Source organism: Manduca sexta, chromosome 7 (assembly GCF_014839805.1).
Source record: "Manduca sexta isolate Smith_Timp_Sample1 chromosome 7, JHU_Msex_v1.0, whole genome shotgun sequence".
Taxonomy (NCBI): domain Eukaryota; kingdom Metazoa; phylum Arthropoda; class Insecta; order Lepidoptera; family Sphingidae; genus Manduca; species Manduca sexta.
In genome coordinates this window covers 7306889-7330103 of record NC_051121.1, presented here as the reverse complement: position 1 = coordinate 7330103, position 23215 = coordinate 7306889, and the positions used below count along the sequence as shown (strand labels likewise).

General features: G+C 36.3%; 2 protein-coding genes across 3 annotated transcripts in view; one reads left to right on the top strand and one right to left on the bottom strand.

The window, feature by feature from the left end:
- Positions 1–1999: 1999 nt before the first annotated feature.
- Positions 2000–14443, bottom strand: LOC115442815 (protein FAM114A2). The gene is made up of 11 exons (XM_030168021.2): positions 14107–14443; positions 13234–13419; positions 10632–10814; positions 10031–10253; positions 9215–9478; positions 8597–8722; positions 7389–7530; positions 6549–6737; positions 5314–5437; positions 4869–4967; positions 2000–3561 (listed from the first exon to the last, which is right to left on the bottom strand). Exons 1-10 carry the CDS (start codon positions 14284–14286, stop codon positions 4893–4895), a joined length of 1692 nt encoding a protein of 563 aa, XP_030023881.2. The 5' UTR covers positions 14287–14443; the 3' UTR covers positions 2000–3561; positions 4869–4892.
- A 4911-nt stretch (positions 14444–19354) lies between these two features.
- Positions 19355–23215, top strand: part of LOC115446282 (protein kibra) — a 71862-nt gene continuing 68001 nt past the window's right edge. For both annotated transcript variants that reach the window (XM_037447560.1, XM_037447559.1), the window contains exon 1: positions 19355–19929. In XM_037447560.1, the coding sequence (XP_037303457.1) occupies positions 19802–19929 (128 nt within the window). In that variant the 5' untranslated portion in view covers positions 19355–19801. The remainder of the gene's footprint in view (positions 19930–23215) is intronic.

Sequence of the window (23215 nt, the reverse complement as noted above, 5' to 3'; positions counted from 1 at the left end):
GTGGCAGATGCAAGGCAGCGGGCACGCAACAAATGTTCCGCGAACAAGTTTTGAGAACAATGTGATATCGATATGTGTGGACATGGTCTATATATTTTTATATTATCTTTTATTCTTTCATAGTTCAATATTTAAAAGTTTTTTATGTTAATAACGTCTATATTGCTATAGGACGGTTTTAAGACATTAAATAGGTAGGTTTTAGAAGTTTATGATATACCTAAGTAGTGTAAATAATATTATAGTACATTGTGCTTCTGCTGCCAATCATTAGTCCGCATATGTAATTAGATCGAATATTGTAGCCAGTGTAATTATAAGGGACTTAGTGATAATAAGGATAGGTACGTATAAAGTAAAACCAAAAGCTTATAACCAATATTAGGTATTTTATTTTAAATCTGACTTGCTCAGTATTGGATTTCGTGTCCTATAAGAAGGTAGAGCTTGCCTCTTATCACATCATAGGACGGTTAATATGCATGACAAAATAAGAATGCACAAGTATGGGGGAAAAGCATAATATAAGAATATTTTGTGTTCACGATACTTTTCAATTATATCTGGTACCTAGTAGCGAAGGATCCATATAATCCGGTTCCTGCCATCTTTCCTTTATGTAGAATCTAATTATCATCAGAACGATTTGCAGTCCGCATTTATGCATATTAGTACTTATATGTTGGGTCGGGTTCCCTTTTGGAAATTTTCAAATTTCGACACTGTTACGTACTACATAAAATCCTTTTTACTTTAACGTCTTATCCACACTAATCTTTCGTTCCCGGCAGACAACAGGTGATCTCACAATGGCCGATATTCGCGCATCATCTACTGCATTGTGCACGTTTACATCACTCAAATCGACAAAAAACCGTATACCTGTATCTATTAATATTTGAATAACGGTAAAATCTTATATTATTTATGGTGGCATCTTACTATAATATTTTTTAAAATTTTCCTGTGTAAATCGTACCAGTTTTTTGGTTCCAAGGAAGTTCTAACAATTAATATATCAATATAGCTAGCTCACTGTGAATCATGATTAAGACCCTCCCCGGGTAATCGGCCTTGAGCCTTCGTTCTATACATTTTCAGCACACGAATTACGGGGGGAATATGCAATGATTTACGAATAATTAATTTGAAAATTTTTTTTTAGATCTTTTTGAACATTTTATACTACAATAGTATTTCTTATGAAATGTTTGTTCCAAATTAAAATTATGTGTTCTTTAAGAGATAATAATAATTTATTTGCACAAAAACTACTATAAGACAACAAACAACGTAGGCTCTAAGAAATTATGACATAAAGCAAAAATAAGGCTCCATAGAGATGCACGCAATCACAAATTTTATTGGCATGTTTACTATGAAATTAGTTAAAGAATATCCACATTACAAAAAAAATTAACTGCCAAAGTTAAGATAACATAAAATGTTGATTATTTTTTTGCGTGTGTTATTTATTAACTTCGAGTTTATTTCGAGGGTGGAACACTTTAACGTCAAAGTCAGATATTTTGACCTAAATCTAGATTTAAAGGCAACGTGGCTCTACGAGGCTCTAGGCAACAGATCTTTGCGAGGCTTTTTAACCTTTGAGAGGTTAAGATTTTTTCTTTATACTTCTTGCAAATTCGATGCCCTGGTTGCCCTGTTCGCCTCCCTTAAGGCAAAGATATATAAACAAGCAACTAGTTTTGTAGAGAACTTCCATTGCCATTGAGTCTCCTTATAATAATAATTATAATGCATTTAGACTGTGTACTTAGGCCAAAAGTTGTGTTACAATTAATAAAATACATGTAAAGCCACAAAAGTTGGTGAACGAATTCAAAATTTCGAATCGCCTATACACTTTTGTGTTCCGATCAACAATTTAATTACACCACTGATGTGGATAATAATATGATATAATATTGTTATTACAGCGGTTCATATTTTCATACGACGAAATTCCGTAAAATGACGTAAGAAATAAAACAAAAAATAGTTTTCATAAAAATAATATTTATTCACATCAAATTTGAACATTGTTAAACTTTAGTACCGTGGTTAACATTCAATATATAATTAACTAAAATGATATGAAATTGCTCCGAGAAAAATACAATATACAAGTTCTATAGTATTATTTAAGCCGATATATCAAACATAACTATATACATAATTGTAAAAAATGAATTTACCCCGAAAAAGTAGTGGGTTGATAAGATTTTCGCAATATTACCGACAGTTGAGGTTAGATATTTTTTTTTATGAACAAGAGACGATTGCTCACCTAGAAGTAAACATATCTTTTGCGCTTGGAATTGCTCGAAAATAGGGCGTTTGTAAGATTTTCGCAATATTACCGACAGTAGAGGTTACATATTTTTTTTATGAAAAAGATACGATTTATTGTGTAGTAGTAAATTATATGTGCTTTGAATTGCCCCAAAATAATAGAGCGTTTAAAAGATTTTCGCAATATTATCAACACTTGAGGTTACATATTTTTTTTTATGAAAAAGAGACGATTGCTCTCCTAGTGGGAAATATATCCAGTGTTCTTGGAATTGCCCCAAAATAGAGCGTTTGTAAGATTTCCGCAATATTACCGATAGTTGAGGTTCCTTATTTTTTATGAAAAAGAGACGATTGCTCATCTAGTGGGAAATACCTCCAGTGGGCTTGGAATTGCCCCAAAATAATATAGCGTTTGTAAGATTTTCGCAATATTACCGACAGTTGAAGTTACCTATTTTTTTATGAACAAGAGACGATTGCTCGCCTAGTAATAAATATATCCAGTGTGCTTGGAATTGCCTCAAAATAGAGCATTTGTAAGATTTTCGCAATATTACCGACAGTTGAGGTTACATATTTTTTTTATGAAAAGAGACGATTGCTCGCAGTGGCAAATATATCCAATGTGCTTGAAATGTAGCAAAAAACCCGAAATGACTCGTGTTTTATTGATTGGTTGAGAGACGAACATCTGACTGACGCAATGGTCTCTCGATCAACCACGAACATCAAAATTCGACATCGACTTACTTTTTGCTTTGAATGACTAGACGAGCTTGCCGTTCGCCTGATGGTAAGCGATACGACCGCCCATAAACAGTAGAAACACCATCCAACACCTTGAATTACAAAGTATTGTTTGGTATTCCACTGCGCTCGTCCTGAGACAAGAGATGTTAAGTCTTATTATGTCCAGTAGTTACACTGGGTATAATGCTTTCTGATATTGTGCAGGTAATCTTGCCAAAGCTATATTTTTTTTTGAAGAGGAGTGATTGGTGCCTTTCGTCACTGTAAGTAGGAATAAAGAGTTTTGGAAGCTTGTGGTATTTTTAAGTAAATAAGCAGGAATCTGAGATGCCATTGGCGAAGTACTTTACACCTTACATAATATGATTTTTAAACGAACAATTTCGTCCTTCCTGATCTTTACATTTCTACACTTCCTGAGATATCTCAGAAGATACAAATAACATCGTTTGGATACTACATTCGTAAATATATTTTTTTTAATATAATTCCCGTACACTTTATTCTTATATACCTAGTCTTGCCATAAATATTGTAATAAAGAAAAAAGAAAATTGTTAACTGCAAATAACATTTATTACTTTTACAGTGTGTCAGTTTAATACATAAATATAAAACAATTAAAAATATAAAAAGCTTATTCGAAGTGGTCTCCATTGGCTGCAATACAGTCCTTTAAACGATGAGGCCAGTTATCAATAGAAGCACGCACTCTTTCCATGGGAAAATTCTTCACTGCCAATCGTATAGATTGTTTTAGGGACTCAAATTATCATGGCGTTTAGAGCAAGCTGTACTCTCTAAAACTGACCACAAATCATAATCCAGCGGATTAAGATCGGGACTAGACGACGGCCAGTCTTCAGCTCTGATGAAGTCCGAAACGTTCGATTCCAACCAAGACTGCGTGGACCGAGCTTTATGACCCGGCGCCGAGTCTTGCTGGAAGGACCATACTTGGTTATTGAACATGGTGATGTTAAGGGGCTTAACTACCTTCTCAAGAATGGTATCTTGATACACTTGTGCCGATGTTTTGATACCTTTTTCACAAAAATATGGCTCAGTCACTCCTTCATAGCTAACACCCCACCAAACCATCACTGAAGTCGGATAATGTCCACGTTGCACTCTGTCGACTAATTGGGAAGCTTCCTTAGAGCTTTGAGCATAAATACGGTCATTTTGTTTGTTAAAATGTTGCTCAATTGTAAAAATTTTCTCATCCGTAAACAAAATTTTTCTGTGACCTCCCTTTGCGTACCGCTTCAGTAGTTGTTTCGATTTTACCACCCTATTCTTCTTTAAATTATCAGTTAAGAAATGGCCAGTGCGTCTCTTATAGGCTGCAAGTCCTAAGTCATCTTTTAAAATACGCGACATGGTTCTAGGTGCTATCTTCATTTCCCGAGATAAAATCTTTTGCTTTCGGACAGGATTTCTTCGAATTCTTTCCCTTACTGCTTTGACCACCTTTTTCGTACGAACACTACGTGGACGGCCAGATCTTTTCTGTCACAAACAGAGGAGGTCTCATTGTACCTATTAATAGCCCGGTACACAAACATTTTACTAATACCAAGTGTATGGAGAGTTTTAAAAATTGCATTTGGCTCCATACCTACTTTGTGTAATGCTATCACAGCGATTCGGTTCTCTTTATCACCCCACACCATTTTAATATCGCAAAATATTTTACAATGTATTGGCGCCAAAATGAGAAAACACAATGAACAATCGTATAAAAATGACAGATTCGAAATTCAAATGTAATATTTTTTTATAATTAAGTGTAACAGTATTTATGGCCAGACTAAGTATATTCGAATACTCGTCGAGATTATTTAAATTGCTCCTATCTGAATTATGGGCAGGGCTAGCTGGAATGCGGTTTCTAAATACGTGGAGCTGTTACCCGCCTGAAAAAAAAGTCGTAATATTAAATTCGGTCTAAATAAATAAAATAAAAATATTTTAACCAAAAGGCACTCTGTTCTTCGTTTTTGGCAGTATAGCTATAACGAAATAAGTAATCGATGATAAAAACAACAAACTCGTAATGGATCAGATTTATACGTTTATTAGTAAAAATAGTATTGTATTAGCATACTATGTCCCAATGTTGGACAAAGGCGTTCCCAAAAAACCTATAAATCGCTATACTGAACCAATTAATATTAAATTTACCTAGTTGGTACCACCATCTATTGTTTGATCCGTAAATCAGTAAAATTATTAAATATGCTTTAAGCAATATCATCTTACCTCTAAAAATATATTGGTAATGTATTCGTTGACTTGCTGTTTATTGTCCGCAGATATTGAGTTGAGTTTCTCTGCGAACTGCGCGGCCAAGTCGCTTATATGCTTCCTCAAGACTACGGTTAATCTGAAATTCATTGGTATATTTTATTATAAAGTAAGATTTCCTCGTAGCTCCGTCTGAACTGAAAACTGAAGCTGAATAGTCATACAGCCAATGATAATAGGTGTTGTATAGCTGGTTATTTGTGTCATAATTTTCGGAATTTAAACTGCTGTTCGAGTGACTTGTATTGATTAGTATGAACAATAAATAAAATACATCTACTCTATAGTTAATAATACATCTTATAGAAGTTCTTGTGGCGATATATACTTCGCCAGAACTTCCAGTTGCGTTGATACTAGCGGCAATATTTCAAGTCTTGTAGACATGCAACTTGCCGCAAGTAAAGCATGACTCAAAATTTACATAAGTCAGCTGCGATTGTTTACAAGAATTACTTGCGGAAGTTACTTTTGCAAGTTTTATTATTCATCTAAACCTCACGTAAGCCTTTAATCACTTGTTTTGAGTATCCTTAATGCTTCTTTACAACATTAATTTTGGTATAACATAAAACTAAAACACCTAAATTACATTTTGGTATAAAAGATCACATAAAAATAATAATAACAATGAAAAATCACGCGGAAATGATAGATCAAGTACACCGCCCGCGCCACCGCAGGAGCGAGCGGGACATGTGCGGGGCCGCGGGGTGGGGAAGGGAGCGCTTGTAAAGGTCCACTGTAGTAGGTATCAGGGAGCGACCGACATGCGCCGGATTTTCATTAATACAAAAGGTAGCTTTACGAAATTTTAATATGTTTTTAGGATAAAATATAACATACTAGCTGACCCGACAGACGTTGTCCCGTCTTAACTATGAATTTGTAGCGCGCATTCTGTCAATCGCAGAAATTAACTTTTCTTAAATTTTCTAACGTTCCGCTCAACTTCCTTAATTTTTTCTTTCATAAGATCATTCTCGTGACAATAACAAACACAACAAAAAAAAAAACAATAGTGAAATCGGTCGGGCCGTTCACGCGTGATGGCGTGACCAAGGGAGATAGGGATTCATTTTTATATATATAGATATGTTAAAATTTGTGTAATGTATTATGTTACTGATTCTCAATAAACTAAGTTCGGGTTTGTAATATACTAACAACATTTCTTTCAATAAACTTACTGTGATAACGCGGTAGACTCGTCGACAGTGGACCGTATCTTGCTTGCTAATATCAACTCGCTCGTCTTGTGGTACAAGTGCATGGACAGAGATGTAGCTTGCGCTAGCGAAGATACCGCCTGTTTGTATATAACATCTACTGTGACGTCTTCAGTGTTTGAAAGCCAGTCTAGCACTTCTTTGTATTGTCTGGAATAAGAACAACTAGCATAATCAAGTGCTGCCCAACAGAAAATAATACCATAATCGGCAGTAAATATTACAATGATTCCTCTAACCGAATTTCGGCCATGGCGGCCAATTTTAAAGGAGATCAGCCAAATACGCAGGAGATATTACAGTGTAAAAGTGTTTGCGCAATACAGAAGGGCACTCTTTGTTTCTTCACACTGATAGTCCATTGAGACGGTAATTCAACATGCCCGGAGAGAGATCAAGCGCAGGACCAACGGCTTTACGTGCTTTCCGAGGCACGGGGGTAACAATTCGCCAATTTCCTGACTCTGAGCTGCGATTGAGTAATTTTTTAAGATGGAAAAACCACCGATACAGTCAAACAATTACAATATTGTAAATATAACAAAACTTCACATAAGTAGCGTGAGGAGGTTGGAGTGTTAGATTATAATTTATATAAATAAAAATCAGTTGCCATATTTATGTAAGAGCATCACTTGAAAACGCGTCGACCGGCTTGACTGCTTCCATTTTTTATATTTCGGGTTTTTTTATATTTTAGTTTTCTCCCGACGTTTCGAAGACTTTGCAGCCTTCATGGTCACGGGGGGACAAAATACTGCTAGGAGAAGAAACAAAATGCAATTAACTGTAAGTAGTTACTTGACAACAGGCTGGAACTGCAGTTTGATGCTGAGGTCCTGCGTGGCGGCCTGCAGCCGTTCGTGGAACGCGTCCAGCTTGGACCCTTCTGGAGACGGCTCGTCGTCTTCATCTTCCTCTTTCTCTGGTAATTCGTAGATTTCTGAAAAAATATCGTAAAATGCATTGTTAAGTAAGTGTACTGTAATGTGGTTTTAAATTTCCTCTCTTGAATCGAAATTTTCAAACAGCTTTATTATAGCCAAATTGATCGATTTCATGACAGTCATATCATGTTAAGTCTCATAATGATCGGAAATATTGGCTATAGCCTTCAAGCCGTCATTGACCGAAGCTTGAACAATGTAGTTAGGCGACGGAAATAAACTTTGCGCTTGTATCTGACATGCGAGGCTCTTGCATACAACTTACCTACTCACTAACACATCGATGCAATACGCTTTCACAACAATTGCATTGGCAGAAACTATTTGACTTACTTTTAATTATAACAAGCGGCCGTCTAATAATAAAATAATAATAATATCAGCCCTGTATTATATACTTGCCCACTGCTGAGCACGGGCCTCCTCTACTACACAGAGGGATTAGGCCTTAGTCCACCACGCTGGCCTAGTGCGGGTCGGTAGACTTCACACACCTTCGAAATTCCTATAGAGAACTTCTCAGATGTGCAGGTTTCCTCACGATGTTTTCCTTCACCGTTAAAGCGAACGATAAATTCACAAAGAATACACACATGATTTTTAGAAAAGTCAGAGGTGTGTGCCGTTGGGATTTGAACCAGCGGACATTCGTCTTGGCAGTCCGTTCCACACCCAACTGGGCTATCGCCGCTATTAAGCGGCCGTCTAACTGTTAGTAATTCTGAGGTTATTTATAATCAAAACATATGTCACGCCTTTATCTCCGGAAGGGTAGACAGAGGTGTAACCAGAGCACCGAGTTTTCGACATGGGTTTTCCGTCTGATACGGGATTTGCCGATCGCCAATTGCAAACAAATTCTATATTTTGGGCTGATATTGAGCAGAAAAAAATAATATTACTTCGCTCAACCCAGGATTCGAGACTGGAACCCCAGAGCGGTGTGGTTCCACGTACGCAATACCCACTACGAGACACATACGTTTTCACGCGGACGAAGCAGCGAGCAAAAGTTAGTATAGTATAAATTTGTAGGCTCAACTTTCTATTGAGAATACCTACCTACAACCATTTCTAACGTTTCCTCCATGGCTTGTCGGTTGGCGGCGTCCAAGGTTCGTTTCTGTTCTTCGATACGCATGCTTGTTTGAGAAGATAACAGCTTCAGCGCTTCTAAATACACGGGACCTGTAATGACAAAATACATACATTTAAGATAGACATAATTGGGTTTATTATGGAATATCGTTGTGCTATACATACGAAGTCGTATTTTAATTCCACATAATTTTCTGACCAACAAAGCGTTTTAAATTATATAAAATAATTTATGAGTTGCATTTTAATAGCATTTTTTAGGTCAAAATTAATTCTTATATATGCATCAAATTAAATATGAAGATATGGTGGTGGTATATATTTACTGGTGGTAGATTTCTTATAAGTGAGAGTCAGTCAGTCAGCAGTGTGTAGTCACTGTTGTGTTCACAACATCTCATGTTTCAGGATGGCGAGCACAGTGGAATACTAAACCACATTTTGGTAATTCAAGGTGTTGGATGTTGTTTCTACTGTTTATGGACGGTCATATAGCTTACCATCAGGCGAACGGCAAGCTCATCTCGTCATTCAAGCAGCAATAAAAAAAAATATATAACTCAATTTCTACCCTATACTAACCGTCAAAATCATTAAACAGATTTTCATAATTAACAACTTCAACAACTCTCTTCTCTTCTACCACTCCTTCTGTCTTATCTTCCTCCTGTTCTGCCTTCTCTCTTGCTTCTCTCAGGACTTGGGATAAGACCGGTTTATCTTCAGAACTTAGACCGAGCATGGCTCTCTTTTTAACCAAACCTGGATCTCCATCTTGTAAGATCTCCATTGTCTTTTTACCTATTGTTTCTAATGTGTCTAGACCACCTGATATCACTTTGGGACCTGTAATGGTAATTTTTAGTTCTTAAGTTAAGATCAACAAGGTCTCGTAGTATTAATAATATATTGGGCAAGAACTTCTATGTGCGTTTCCAGCAGCGGTAATATTTCAATAATTCTATACAGCTGCGGCTTACAGCAAGTCTTGCAAGCTTCAAAGTTTGCAGAAGGCAACTTGCCATGGATGTTTGTACAGTAAATATTGCTTGAGGATCACAGATAAATTAGATGATTGTAAAGTCTATACATCATGATTTAAGTAGCTCAACATTTAATAGTTATTTATCAATATATAACATAATGACTGTCTTGGGTTCATTGACTCGGGAAAAGTGATACCCATTCTTTCACTCAGTATTAGCCTGTAGTCTGGAATTTGTGGCCAATATGGCAATTGGCCATATGCCTTATGATATTATGGGACGGAATATACGCGACGATAAGTGTTTACCCTAGTTTTGCCTCTGCCAAGACCTTCAGAGATAAAAGGCGAGTGCATGTGTATACTACATAATTATAAAAATGTTCAGTAAATAACGTAAAGAATCAACTTACCCGTAGTCTCAACGAATTTGGTAACACCTGAAATCAAATTACCGAATGGCAAGTAAGCACCGTCACCATCTTTGGACTGAGCACTAGCACTCTCTGGTAATTGTTCAACGCTAGGAGAGTTAGAGGAACTACTTGGTTTGCTTTCTTTAATCTGACTCGCTTTCCTAGCTAGTTCTTCGGGCTCGGGTGCCCCAATTCCTGTCTCTAGGACTGTTGTTATACCCTGGAAATGTTATACAGAGGTAACTTATTAAATAAAAATTCTGGTAATTATTATTGTAAAATAATTAGGCCCAAAAACATAGTTTTAAAAATAAATGTAATTTTGAATGTAGTATAAAACAAATTAATTTGTTAATTTCCTTGTTAATTTTATACCAATTGATGCGCTTTGGTGTAAATATCATAGTTACTTAGACCTAAGAGAATTATAATTACTAAGCTTGGTTCAAGGTCCTTGTATGTTACTAGTGTGATGGATTATTTTTATCACCTCAACAAATTACCAGTGCTAAAAGCAAACTCAAATTGTAAATCTTTATATTCTTTATTAAAAATTACTGTAAAAGATTTTCAGTATATCTTATACATTATGTTTTACCTGAGACACTTGACTAGTTAGTGTTGTAATGCCAGCTGTAGCAGTGTTGAGCAGTGAATGCATGCTCCATCCCCACCCACCACCAGTGGGAGCAGGCGCAGGCGCAGGTGTAGGCGCCATTTTATCTTTAATTGCATTTAGTTCCGCATCCAGCTCGGCTAGCTTTGGTTTTGCAGGTTCTCTCTGTAATAATATATTTGTTTCATTAAACCATGTTATAATATGTATGTTTCGAAAACAATAATTATATGCGTTAATATGTCTGTAAGTAACTTACATTCACATAATGAAGAAATCTATACTAAAATATAAAGCTGAAGAGTTTGTTTGGATGTGCTAATAATTATAGGCCCTAATTGATTTTGATTTTTTTTTAGTAAGAAGCTATATTACTTTTGAGTTTTATATGGTATTTTTTATATTCCATAGGAAAGATAACCACTGTAAAATTTATATAACAAAAGCTGACTCAATCATGTCTACTCGGAAGTTATATAAGCAACTTTATTTAAGTAACTAGCTTTTGCCCGCGGCTCCGCCCGCGTTATAAAGTTTTTCAGGCTAAAGTTTTCCGTTATAAAAGTAGTAGTTTCCCGGGAGCCTATGTTCTTCCCAGGGTCTCAAACTGTCTCCATACCAAATTTCAACTTAATACGTTGGGTAGTTTTTGAGTTTAACACGTTCAGGCAGACAGATGCAGTGGAGGACTTTGTTTTATAATATATTTTATAGAACTTTTTAAGAGGAACAATCCCGTCATACATCATTGTTGCATAACTCTAACCGTTTACGCAGCGCACGCAACGGAAGCTCTCAAAACTAATAAATTGTCCCCGTTTTTGCAACATGTTTCACTACTGCTCCGCTCCTATTAGTCATAGCGTGATGATATATAACTTAGAGCACTCTACAAACAAAGGGCTATTCAACACAAAAAGAATTTTTCAGTTCGAATCGATAGTTCCTGAGATTAGCCATTACTGCTCCGCTCCTATTAGGTATAGCGTGATGATATATATCATATAGCACTCTGCGAACAAAGGCCTATCCAACGCAAAAAGAATTTTTCAGTTTGGACCGGTAGTTCCTGAGATTAGCTATTACTGCTCCGCGCCTATTGGGTATAGCGTGATGATATATAACCTATAGCACTCCACGAACAAAGGGCTATCCAACGCAAAAATAATTTTTCAGTTTGGACCGGTAGTTCCTGAGATTAGCCATTACTGCTCCGCTCCTATTGGGTATAGCGTGATGATATATAGCCTATAACACTCCACGAACAAAGGGCTATCCAACGCAAAAAGAATTTTTCAGTTTGAACCGGTAGTTCCTGAGATTAGCCATTACTGCTCCGCTCCTATTGGGTATAGCGTGATGATATATAGCCTATAGCACTCCACGAACAAAGGGCTATCCAAAGCAAAAAGAATTTTTCAGTTTAGACCCGTAGTTCCTGAGATTAGCGCGTTCAAACAAACAAACAAACAAACTCTTCAGCTTTATATAATAGTATAGACCCGTCATACATCATTGTTGCATAACTCTAACCGTTTACGCAGCGCACGTAACGGAAGCTCTCAAAACTAATAAATTGTCCCCGTTTTTGCAACATGTTTCATTACTGCTCCGCTCCTATTAGTCATAGCGTGATGATATATAACTTAGAGCACTCTACAAACAAAGGGCTATTCAACACAAAAAGAATTTTTCAGTTCGAATCGGTAGTTCCTGAGATTAGCCATTACTGCTCCGCTCCTATTAGGTATAGCGTGATGATATATATCATATAGCACTCTACGAACAAAGGGCTATCCAACGCAAAAAGAATTTTTCCGTTTGGACCGGTAGTTCCTGAGATTAGCCATTACTGCTCCGCTCCTATTGGGTATAGCGTGATGATATATAGCCTATAGCACTCCACGAACAAAGGGCTATCCAACGCAAAAAGAATTTTTCAGTTTGGCCCCGGTAGTTCCTGAGATTAGCCATTACTGCTCCGCTCCTATTGGGTATAGCGTGATGATATATAGCCTATAGCACTCCACGAACAAAGGGCTATCCAACGCAAAAAGAATTTTTCAGTTTGGACCGGTAGTTCCTGAGATTAGCGCGTTCAAACAAACAAACTCTTCAGCTTTATATAATAGTATAGATAATTAAATATTCACATGTACCTTGACTTATCATAAGTGAAACTATGTTTGCGTAAGTGATGAATATAACTTTATTTTTTGAGGATACAAAATTTATATCAATTTATGTGTACATATTATGCAACATAAAAGTAAAAATAATTTATAGACATTTCATAAACAGCTTTTAGTTGGAATATGTTCATTTATAATTTCTTAAATTTATGAATCCTTATTTGCATATCCCATCGTAAGAGTAAATTGTTAGTTTTGAGAAGATAAACATTTTATATCTGTTCTTTAAAAACTTGGTAGAAATGTTAATTAATGAGAAGCTATTTTAACAAATATGTAAATATAAAACTAAATTCAACAAAAAAAGTTAAATATATTAATCTTGTTTGTATGTTTCTATTCAACAATGGTTACAATAAAGAGTATTTGTATTATATTTGTATTCAACTCACCGGAGCATTGCTATACCCATCATCTTGGCCCCAATCATCGAAGTCATCCCATCCAGTGTTACTCTCCTTTACTGCAGGTTTCGTACTTACACTACTCTTACTTTTATTGTCATTTCTGTCAGAAGCAGTTGCAATATTTGTATCATCGTCATCTATGTCAAAATCATCCCATCCATCTGCATCTTGCTGAAAGAATTGGAAATTATTTTATATACATGGGACCTATGCTCTGCCACTTCCTTCTCTAGGATTCGCAAAACATATGTCATTATTCAAATTCATAATTTATGAAGATTTGTTGACTTTCCAAAAAGAGACCTGAAGCAAAGTTTGATATAATCTTGTTCTTGTAATATTTACTTTGGAAAAGATATTAAAACTTGTTATTTATGTAGTGTTATTTATAATTGCATCAGTTATGTGTTAAACATAAAGACTAAATATTAATAATTTACATGAAAATTTGGGTTTTTCTGCTCAGTATCAGCCCGGAGTCTGGGATTTGTGCCTGATATGGCAATAGGCTCGCCCCCTATCACATCATGGGACAGAACACACTTGGCGAAAAGTGGGTGCTATGGTTGCGCCTCTGCATACCCCTTCGGGGATAAAATGCGTGATGTTGTGTGAAAAGCAAACATAATAGGGAATTTTAAGATTATTTCTTATACATTTATAACAGCTTTTGTCCTTCCATTGGGTGACCTAAGGATCAATCTTTAATGGTATCCTTCTATGTTTAGAAATTTTGGGCCAGGTGATGTCTATACAATTATCTTGGCTATCTCTTATAATATAAAAAATATGTTTCCACCTCTCTATTCCTTAGAAGTCTTACATATTACACAAATATTATTGCGAAATATAACTTACTTGTTTATCCGCTGGTTTTCCAACATTGCTGGATTGTGCTGCACTTTTTGCTACATTTTGGTCAGACTCTAACGCATTGTCACTGTAATTTGAAGAGGATAATCTCTTTTTACGATCCTTTTTTTCATAACTTTGTCCCTCGTCCGCACTCTCAAAGTCTTCACTATCGCTTGATGGCATGGTAAATAAATAAAAATATACTACGCACTATATAATATTACGAATATTTAAATGTTACGTATGTATATTAAATTAATTTATTAAAATATTTTATTACTAAATCAAAAACTAAGTACGTGTTGTCACTTTTTGTGACTACATGGCTGAGTTACCAGTTGATAAATTGTAGAATGTACTGTTTTATCTATAAATTACAACATAAAACTACCTTAGAGGGTACAAAATTAAAATATGCCGTAAATTTGTAAAACAATAATTTTTTATTGTATCGCAATTTACTATTGAGAATTTTCTATAAAAACATGAATGTAGATATTTGTAGCCAAAATCTGAGTAAAATATACAGTATTTCTATCTAATTGCAAAATTTGGCAATCTTTTCGTTGGTTTTACAGACGTTGACATTGCCAACAACTAATAAACATATCCACAGATGAACCAAAAATAATTCATTCCAAATGACGCAGAAATTAAATTGTTTGTAAAAATAATATAAAATATTATATTGCGATATATTCTTACGGCTTATTTGAGCTGTAGTATAATATTAGTTTACAAGGCGTACTTATTATTAGGGGCTTTATAAACTGGTTAGTTGAAAATAGGTAGATACTAATATTCGCGGCTGAATATTTTATTCTATTATCTATTATTAGTAATATAGTGGCTAGTATAAATTTTGAAATAAAAAACATTTCCGTGTTGTAAAATTGAAATAAGAAACCGCTGCATTTAATGTTAAATAGAAATGAACTTTAATTAATTTAGAAATTTGTTTTTCAAAAGTGTGTACCATATTATACATTAGAGCTCATATTATTTTATTGTATTCTGTCTGTGTGATAAAAAGGTTGGTGATATTTAATTGGGCGATGGGACATTTATTTGGAATAAAAATTGTTATTTATCGAGAAGTTAGAACAGTCGTAGTCAATGTAACTGTGTAATGACCATAATAAGTAAGTAGTTACCTCAAATATTAAACCTAACAACATTAATATAACTAACAGAAACAAAACATTATGGATCCGTAATAATAATGTTTAGAAACAAGAACTAGTCGTGCACTATGATCATATTTAAAAAAAAATTGTTTTGACATTATTTTTTTTTTCGTGAATCTCCGCAGTTTTTGCCAAGGATTGACGGGATACTGGGAATACCAGGAAATTTCCAACAGCATCGGCTCTGGAGGAATAATTGATAGATTTGGTAGGCAGAGGTGTAACATAGGCATGTTTCATCAGGCTCTACTTATATTAGGACCAAAAGGTAAATCTATTACCGTTTATTGTAATTGGATAATTGACGCATATATATTTTTTTATTTCATAAAAATGTATGTTATCAAAAATCTAGTGGAAACAGAATTATGAAAATGCAATAAAAAATAAGTTAAAAAGCTTTGAAATTTGGTGGTAACGATAGCTGTCAACAGAAATAGCACATGGTGACGTCGTCGAGTGTCATCGGCTATAATGTTGCAGGCGTGCGAAAGAGATAGCGCGATAACCCTACCATGCTCCCACTTTTACTCGAAACAATATTTCTAATATGAAAAGACAGCTCTATTTTTCAACCAATTTTGATGCTGATTTCACGAAAGTTTTTTTTACATAATATATATAAAATAATGTTTAAAATCAAACATAGGAAAGTACTCTATTTCCAGGCTTCGGGTTGATATCAGTATTAGATTTGTGTCTACTCACACAAGTAGTACTAGATATCACTTTATATTGAGTCACGGAATCGAAACCCCGACTTCGGCGCGGCAGTCGTGCCGCACACCTACGTGCTATAGCTATGTCACTGTGGCCAGGCGTGGCAAGACAATTTAGTGCCTTGACCATTAACAAAAGCCTAAATAATAATTTGATTATTTTCGAATATTAAATTATGGTTTTTGCTAACATGCTGACGTGCCACGCATAATGTGGGATATTTCAGTATAACAAATAAAAAATAGATCACGCCTTTATCTCTATAGGGGTAGGCAGAGATGCAACCAAAGCATCTAACTGTGTGTTCCGTCCCATGATGTGATAGGAGGCAAGCCACATCGGGCATAATTTTCAGACTCTGGTTGCATCCCTAACTAACCCTTACGTCTTTTGCCGTTTTCTGGGCTAGCAGAAGTGTTATTAGTCATCACACCCACATTTTGCCACCTATATTAGGTCAGATAGGAGACGAGCCTATCGGTACTGATAGGGCGCAATACCAGCCTTCGAAGTCATACTGACCAGAAAAAATCCAATTATATTTTAAACGACTCGGCTATCGAACCCGAGACCTCAGTGGCAAGCACCTACGATAAATACAGTGAAAGCTGGTTATAGTGAAATTGGGGGGACAGCCTAATCTGGACTTTATATTTGATAGTTGTTATAAACGATACTCTTTTTACTTCTTTGCCATTTCATCGTTATAACCGAAATGTGGTTATCAACGGAATCTACTGTAATATGGATTTTCCGTCGGATAGAGTCGGAAGAAATTAGATAGAAACAGAAATAAGAATTTAAATATATTCATATTATTTTTTGAGTAGGTATTACTCGCGGCTTCGTCCGCGTGAAAAGCCTTTCCCGTTATAAAAGTCCCTAAAATTCTGTTGCAATTTATAGTGTCAAGTGTACTACGCCAGCGCCATCCATTTTAAAATCAGATAATAATTTCCCATGGGAGCAAATTACCAGGATAAAAAGCCTATATGTTAATCCAGGACATGACCTAGCCGTATGCCAAATTTCATCCAAATCAGTTCAGCTGTTTCTGCGTGTACTTCTAACAAACATCCAAACATTTTTACAAACTTTCGCATTTATAATATAAGTTATAAATATACAAAGTTATATCTTCATTGGCATTATGTTCGAATTTCGTATTGCCCTTTCACTGTTGCGTGTTGTGAAGAGTATGTATTCAATAGGTATCTAAAAACAAAACCATAATACAATAGTAGAGCCTTTGTGTAGAGCACGTAGGTTTGGCTGTGAAGGGGTAATTTTTGAACTAAAAATCTGGTTCTACATTCTTTCACTTATAAGAAACATCACCCTTATGAATGCTAATATCTTGGGAATAGGCATTAATGAGAGTGGAGTTGTGGTACATATTTACAAGTTAAGTTCGTAATTTTGTTGGTTCGCGGAGTTGGTGAGTAATACAGAAAAAAAATTGTACGCCTTAAGTCAATGGATTGATTAGATTATGAATTGCCACTTCAGGCTGCCTTCGTATCTCTTTATTTACTTTTTTCAAATGTGAACAATGTTTCGATATAAATAAAATAACCGCAACCGTTGTTCCTGAGCCTAAAATGGACAATGTAGAAGTTTATTCAGTATTATTCTCTATCTATTTTGAACTTTACGTGACATTCAGTTCATTACTTTCGGAAATTTGTGTTTATAAATGAAAACAGTCATGTAAAAAACAATAATATAAAAAATTGTTAATTTGTGTCGTGTTACTTAGGTACTCTTCTTTCGTCTCCCTCTTTCTTTTTATTACTCTTCTTTCGATGTTCTTCTTTTTTTTTCAAAATGTCAAAGTTATGCCTCAAGCGCCTAGTTTTCACATAAAGTGTACCAAACGTTACTGTTAATTTCATGAAAAAAGGCTACAAATATTTAAAAGATTGTCATTATTGTATCAAATTTTCAAGCAACATTTCGTATTTTTAATTAATTAATTATAATATAAGCTAAATTAAACTGTATTCGGTATTCACAAGGACATAGGACAAGGTGTTGGATGGTGTTTCTACTGTTTATGGGCGGTCGTATCGATTACTATCAAGCGAACGGCAAGCTCGTCTCGTCATTCACAGTAATAAAAAAAAGACATAAAACTATGTAAAAAAAAATCTTGATTCCACATTCATCTTATGGCTGGTTATTTAGGATCTCTATGGCTCTGACCCCACTTCAAGGTAGAGTTGGCGTGACATACTATTTCAAAAAAGTTGCAGAAGGGATTTGTCATATTTATATGACCACCACGATATCAATTCTAAGGATCTAGCAGCTGGAGTTTACGACGTATTTGCTGTTCACACATTCAGGTATGGAGACGTTAGAAATAAAACATAGTTGAAGTGAATTGTGCGTATTATTTGGTAACAATCCATATTTGATTCAAAATAAATAATAAATTTTTATTACATTGGGGCAAAGGGATTTGTTAACGTTTATCCTCTCCTAGTTACTTTTTATGCTCTGGAGTTTGATACGGTTGCATGAAGATTGTCAGTATTTTATTATCAAGGAGGTCTTTGGTATGAACAACGGTTTACCAAAAGATAAACTGGGAATATGCCTACTTAAGCGTGAGCCATTTCGAGATTGTGACGTTTGGATTACGTTATATATCTTTAAAAACCCTTTTGAAATAAAAAAATATATTTCATGATAATAAAAAATTGTATACTTAATTATACGTGAATGTGTTGGTCAACATTCTAAACATTTCATTATAGAAAATAATATTTTGGACGTTGCGATGATGAAAATTGTAATTTGTGACTGACGGTTAACTTTTAACCCCTACACTCCACGTGTAAGAAATACGCCCTTATGCACATATTGCATTCGGTCGACTTTGAATCATCAAAAACTCTATCATCTTATTTAACATAAATTACGATACTTAAACATTTAAAAGTTTAATAGAGAAGTATTCCTATGTAAAATTTACATTAGTGACAAGAATCGCGTAAAAATAGATGAACTCTGAAGATAGAGTTTATCCTACATACGTCTCTAACTTTTACAATAGAACGTAAAACCACATCTCGGTTTCAATCGCAATTTGAAAGCACAACAAAATATGAACCGTGTAGGCACGGATAAGACAGATGTAGGTAAGTGTACGCGGCTGTACATTGAGCGTATCTGTAATTTGTATGTGCGTTACATATACACGCTGTGGAATGCGCGCTGTACGTATACAGCGCGGCCGTCTGTACATATTTATACAGGAGAATCGTAAATAGACTGAATGAGTATGTATGTAACGTTGTTTTTGCTCGCATCGGCACATCGGCAGTACGTTTCGCAGCGTCTGAGGCGCAGACTACACTGCACATAGCAAAGCAGTGAGCATACATTGGCGTCGTCGGACGTCGGTCGTCCGTCGTCCGTCCGCCGCTAGTAGACCATGTAATGTAAACATTAGACGATGGAGGAATGCATTTAGACAGTAGGTGCTGACTGCTGGTAGTGAATATTATCATGTGCGGTGATAACGTGGCGGCGCGGCGGCGGGGATCAGTCAGAGCCGCGGGGTCGCGTGGTGCGGTCGCTTGTGCACTCTGTAGTCGCAGTGACGTGCGCCGCTGCTCTGTGTTCGCGCTCGCGTACGCGCCGCATTCCATCGTGGGGGCCCTTCGCCGCCATTGGCCGATCCCGCGTGACGTCACACCTCGTAATGAGGTATTCAACATGGCCGTATAGCTAGTTCGCGAGTGTGCTTCGTTACACGTTTGAATGGATTTAATCAGTGAAATATGCCAAGGAGACGAAACGGTGAGATACCCTTGCCCGACGGATGGGATTACGCGAGGGACTTTGACGGGAAACTCTATTTCATCGACCACAATAGCAGAAAAACGACGTGGATCGACCCGCGAGACAGGTAAGTTTTCCAAAGAGAAGTGTTAACCCGTAAGAGCCCCATGTCAAAACTTTACATTCCAATGCGATTTGTAACGTTTTCTGATTGAATTCGAGTGCTCTCAGCGTACGTGTGAAAAGTGTCCGTGGTGCGGTTTGTACTGATAAAGTTGCAAGTGTTAAATGTAGTTCTAAAATAGAATAAATCGTGAAAAACAAACTGTTCGCTCGCCGCGCCGCCGTCGCCCTCTAGCGGTAGGAATGTGCGATAACCTCGATTTCACACGACATTCCACAATTTAGTGACAACAAATGAGCTAAACACAAATTATGGTTATCATTTGTTATCCTTCGGAATGCGCATTGCCGTCTCGATTTCGTGTGGGATCGTGTACGGTGAGCGGTGTTTCGAATGCGACTAATGAGGCCACGGAACTGGTTCATAGCAATGTTACTGACTGAACTGGCGCACAAATAATTTGATGAAGCATTTGTACGTCGAGTGCGACGGAGTGGCGGCTGGCGGTGTGGCGTGGGCCGTGGTGCACGTGTGTGCAGGCCCGATGCGTGGACACAGCGGCGGGAGATGGAATGCAATGCATAGGCAAGTTGCGCGGTGTGAATGACAGGCCGTAGAACGCGGCCCGGGCTCGCGGCGATGGTCGCGCCTTTCTAAAGCGGCGCACCTCCCCGCGCCCGCGCCGCCGCACACCCACCCCGCGCCGCTCGCGCACCCCCTTCACCTCACTGAGCTACAGGTGCTGCACAACACATCCCTATTAAATACCGATCATGTCTCTCGCCGTATCTATTTACAATAGTTTATGCTGCACCTGCACCATTGTCTCGAAAAATTGGCCTTAAAAACGTTACAGCTGCAGCTGTCGAGACGGAGAGCCTCTCAACTGTTTAATTAACGCCAATGGATGGTCTACGAGCCATTGAAAAGTAATATTTGCAAATTCCTGACCTACAACTTCATTTCTTCCCCAAAGCAGTTTAAAATATAGTTGCCAATAATTAAAGCTTGCTCGGCAGTGTGCTTAAATGGAATTAAAAGATCGGTAATGAGAGGAAGTTTTGTTTGCTAATGGAGTTTCGTTGCATGTGAACGGGTTATATAAGCATATCAAGCGTGCAACTGAAATAAAGAACATTTCACTTAATGTCAACGAAAGAATGTCTCGGATATGGACAAATGTGAATAAAACGAATGGTTATTGAATAATTCAACTTTATGTCACTGGGAACAGAATATAATTATAAAACAGAAAAGTAAATATGTAAAACCAATGAATATTGTGATATTGAACATATAGAAGCTAATGCAAACGAAAATCAGAACCTTTGTAGGGTCCTAAAGAGAGTTATCGAGCTCATTCCCATCCTATAATGTGATGCCCTTAATCCCTCATGTTTAATTAAGCAGATCTGTAAACCCATCACCACCTAGGAGTTTCATCACATAAACAATTTCAGTCCTATCTAATTGACACGATTTTTCGAGTCAAAAAACAAATTTACATGATCAACCTAGAAATTCAATCTAGGAACTCACCAGTTTCGCAGGCCAACACTACATTAAATCTAGGCGTTGTTGCTAAATACATTATAATAAACTCCATTTAAATCCCACTAACCCAGCCAGAGCCATTGGAATTTGTGCTCGGTTCCAGCGTTGTGACATTATTGCCATATCCAGTACAAGTGGAATCGCATACATCGATGCATAAAATGTGGATTAAATTGCATCAAGAATCGAAAGATTCTGGAGCCGGTACATTGACACCACAATAAAATTCATCGCTGACACAGGAAACATAAAGTGGTATTTTTATTGAACGGTTTTGCGAGCTGCATTCCGCGCGCTCCTTGCCGTATGGTTATTTGAGACTCGCTCACTAACTTAGCACATCGGTTTTTTTCGTCTGCACCTTATCAGATGTCTGTCGTCGCTGATTGGTGCGTTTTAGTGTTTAATGTTCGTTTTGGAGTTCATTCACTTAAGGGCATGTCCCAATAAGGAAATTATGTTTTGGATCTAGATTTATCGTCTACAATAGATATTTTAAATTATTATTATTCGAGAAACATTGTTGAGTCGAGAGTTAAGTAATGTAATTGTGATAAGTATAATTTCTTTAAATGACCCCAATAATTAATTATTATGTGCATATTAACTTAAAAATATTGTGGAAATTCGTTTGATGAAAGCAACACGTCAAAACTGACCTAGTACGCTATCGCCAGTGATATTCACATCTAACTTGTGCGAAACAATAAAGTGAACAGTAAGACAATTTATTAATGCTAAAAATAGCCCGGCCGCGTCTCGGGCACACGCAGTTAACCTTATACGAGGGGTCTAAATCTATATGTGTCATAAAAATGCTAAAACTTCGTATCTGCGTGTTTAATGCTTGAATGATTGCTAGGTACTTAACAAGGTCAAGAGTTGAAGCCAGTTGAGTACGAAGTAAAAGCTTAACGGATTAAATATGACAGAAAATCATTTCTAAGCACAAGTAGAAATCTTTTTGTGCTAGCTTGAAGACGTATTTTAGAGAATGCAGTCGCGTTTCTTTCCGTTGAATCTTTGATCTCAATGCAATTACTATGTGTTTATAAATGCATTACATTTTCGTCTAGAAGTTTCCACAACAAACGTATATGAAAAATGTGAGCTCACGTCAGCCGTTGCTAGCCATGGCTCTGTACGAACACCGAATGAAATTATTTACCTTGGTAAGGAATGTTGTCGGTTCACCGGACCTGGCATTTTGACTGGCAGATGTAATCGTCTCATTTTAGATATGTATACACCGTACTAATGATCGTCTTTAAATTATACAAAAAAAAAACTATGTAATTTCCCGTTACTGTGAAATATTGCTGCCAATTAAGAATACTGGTATTAGTTTTTTGGTTCATTCTTTTGTGTATACAGCGTGTTTTTTTATGTATCCATAATGATGATTTATGTTCATGTAGTTTGTATTTTGATGACTTTTAAAGTGTTTACATTACATGCTAAACATTTATCAGATAATTTAAAACGTGTATTGTCAATACTGTACCATCACGCTCAATATACAAAGAAAAACTGTAGAAAACATTTATAGGGAGTGATAATATAATTTTTTATAATTTTGGACAAATCAACAGACGATAGAGGCATTATTTTTTCACCTAAATGCCCTTTTTCTATACACCATTCACAATGATTATATTATCTTTATAGTGTCGTTGGAACTAAGACACCATGCTTAAAGCAATAAATGCCTCGAATATGCCTCAGTAACAAGGCT

What these genes read in the sequence shown, in the direction of transcription:
- LOC115442815 (XM_030168021.2), bottom strand. Translation starts at nt 14,286, where the DNA reads ATGCCATCAAGCGATAGTGAAGACTTTGAGAGTGCGGACGAGGGACAA. An exon ending in GAAAACCAGCGGATAAACAA is followed by an intron (nt 13,420 to 14,106) that starts GTAAGTTATATT and finishes CAATTCTTTCAG; the next exon opens with CAAGATGCAGATGGATGGGA. An exon ending in AACGTTAGAAATGGTTGTAG is followed by an intron (nt 7,531 to 8,596) that starts GTAGGTATTCTC and finishes ATATTTTTTCAG; the next exon opens with AAATCTACGAATTACCAGAG.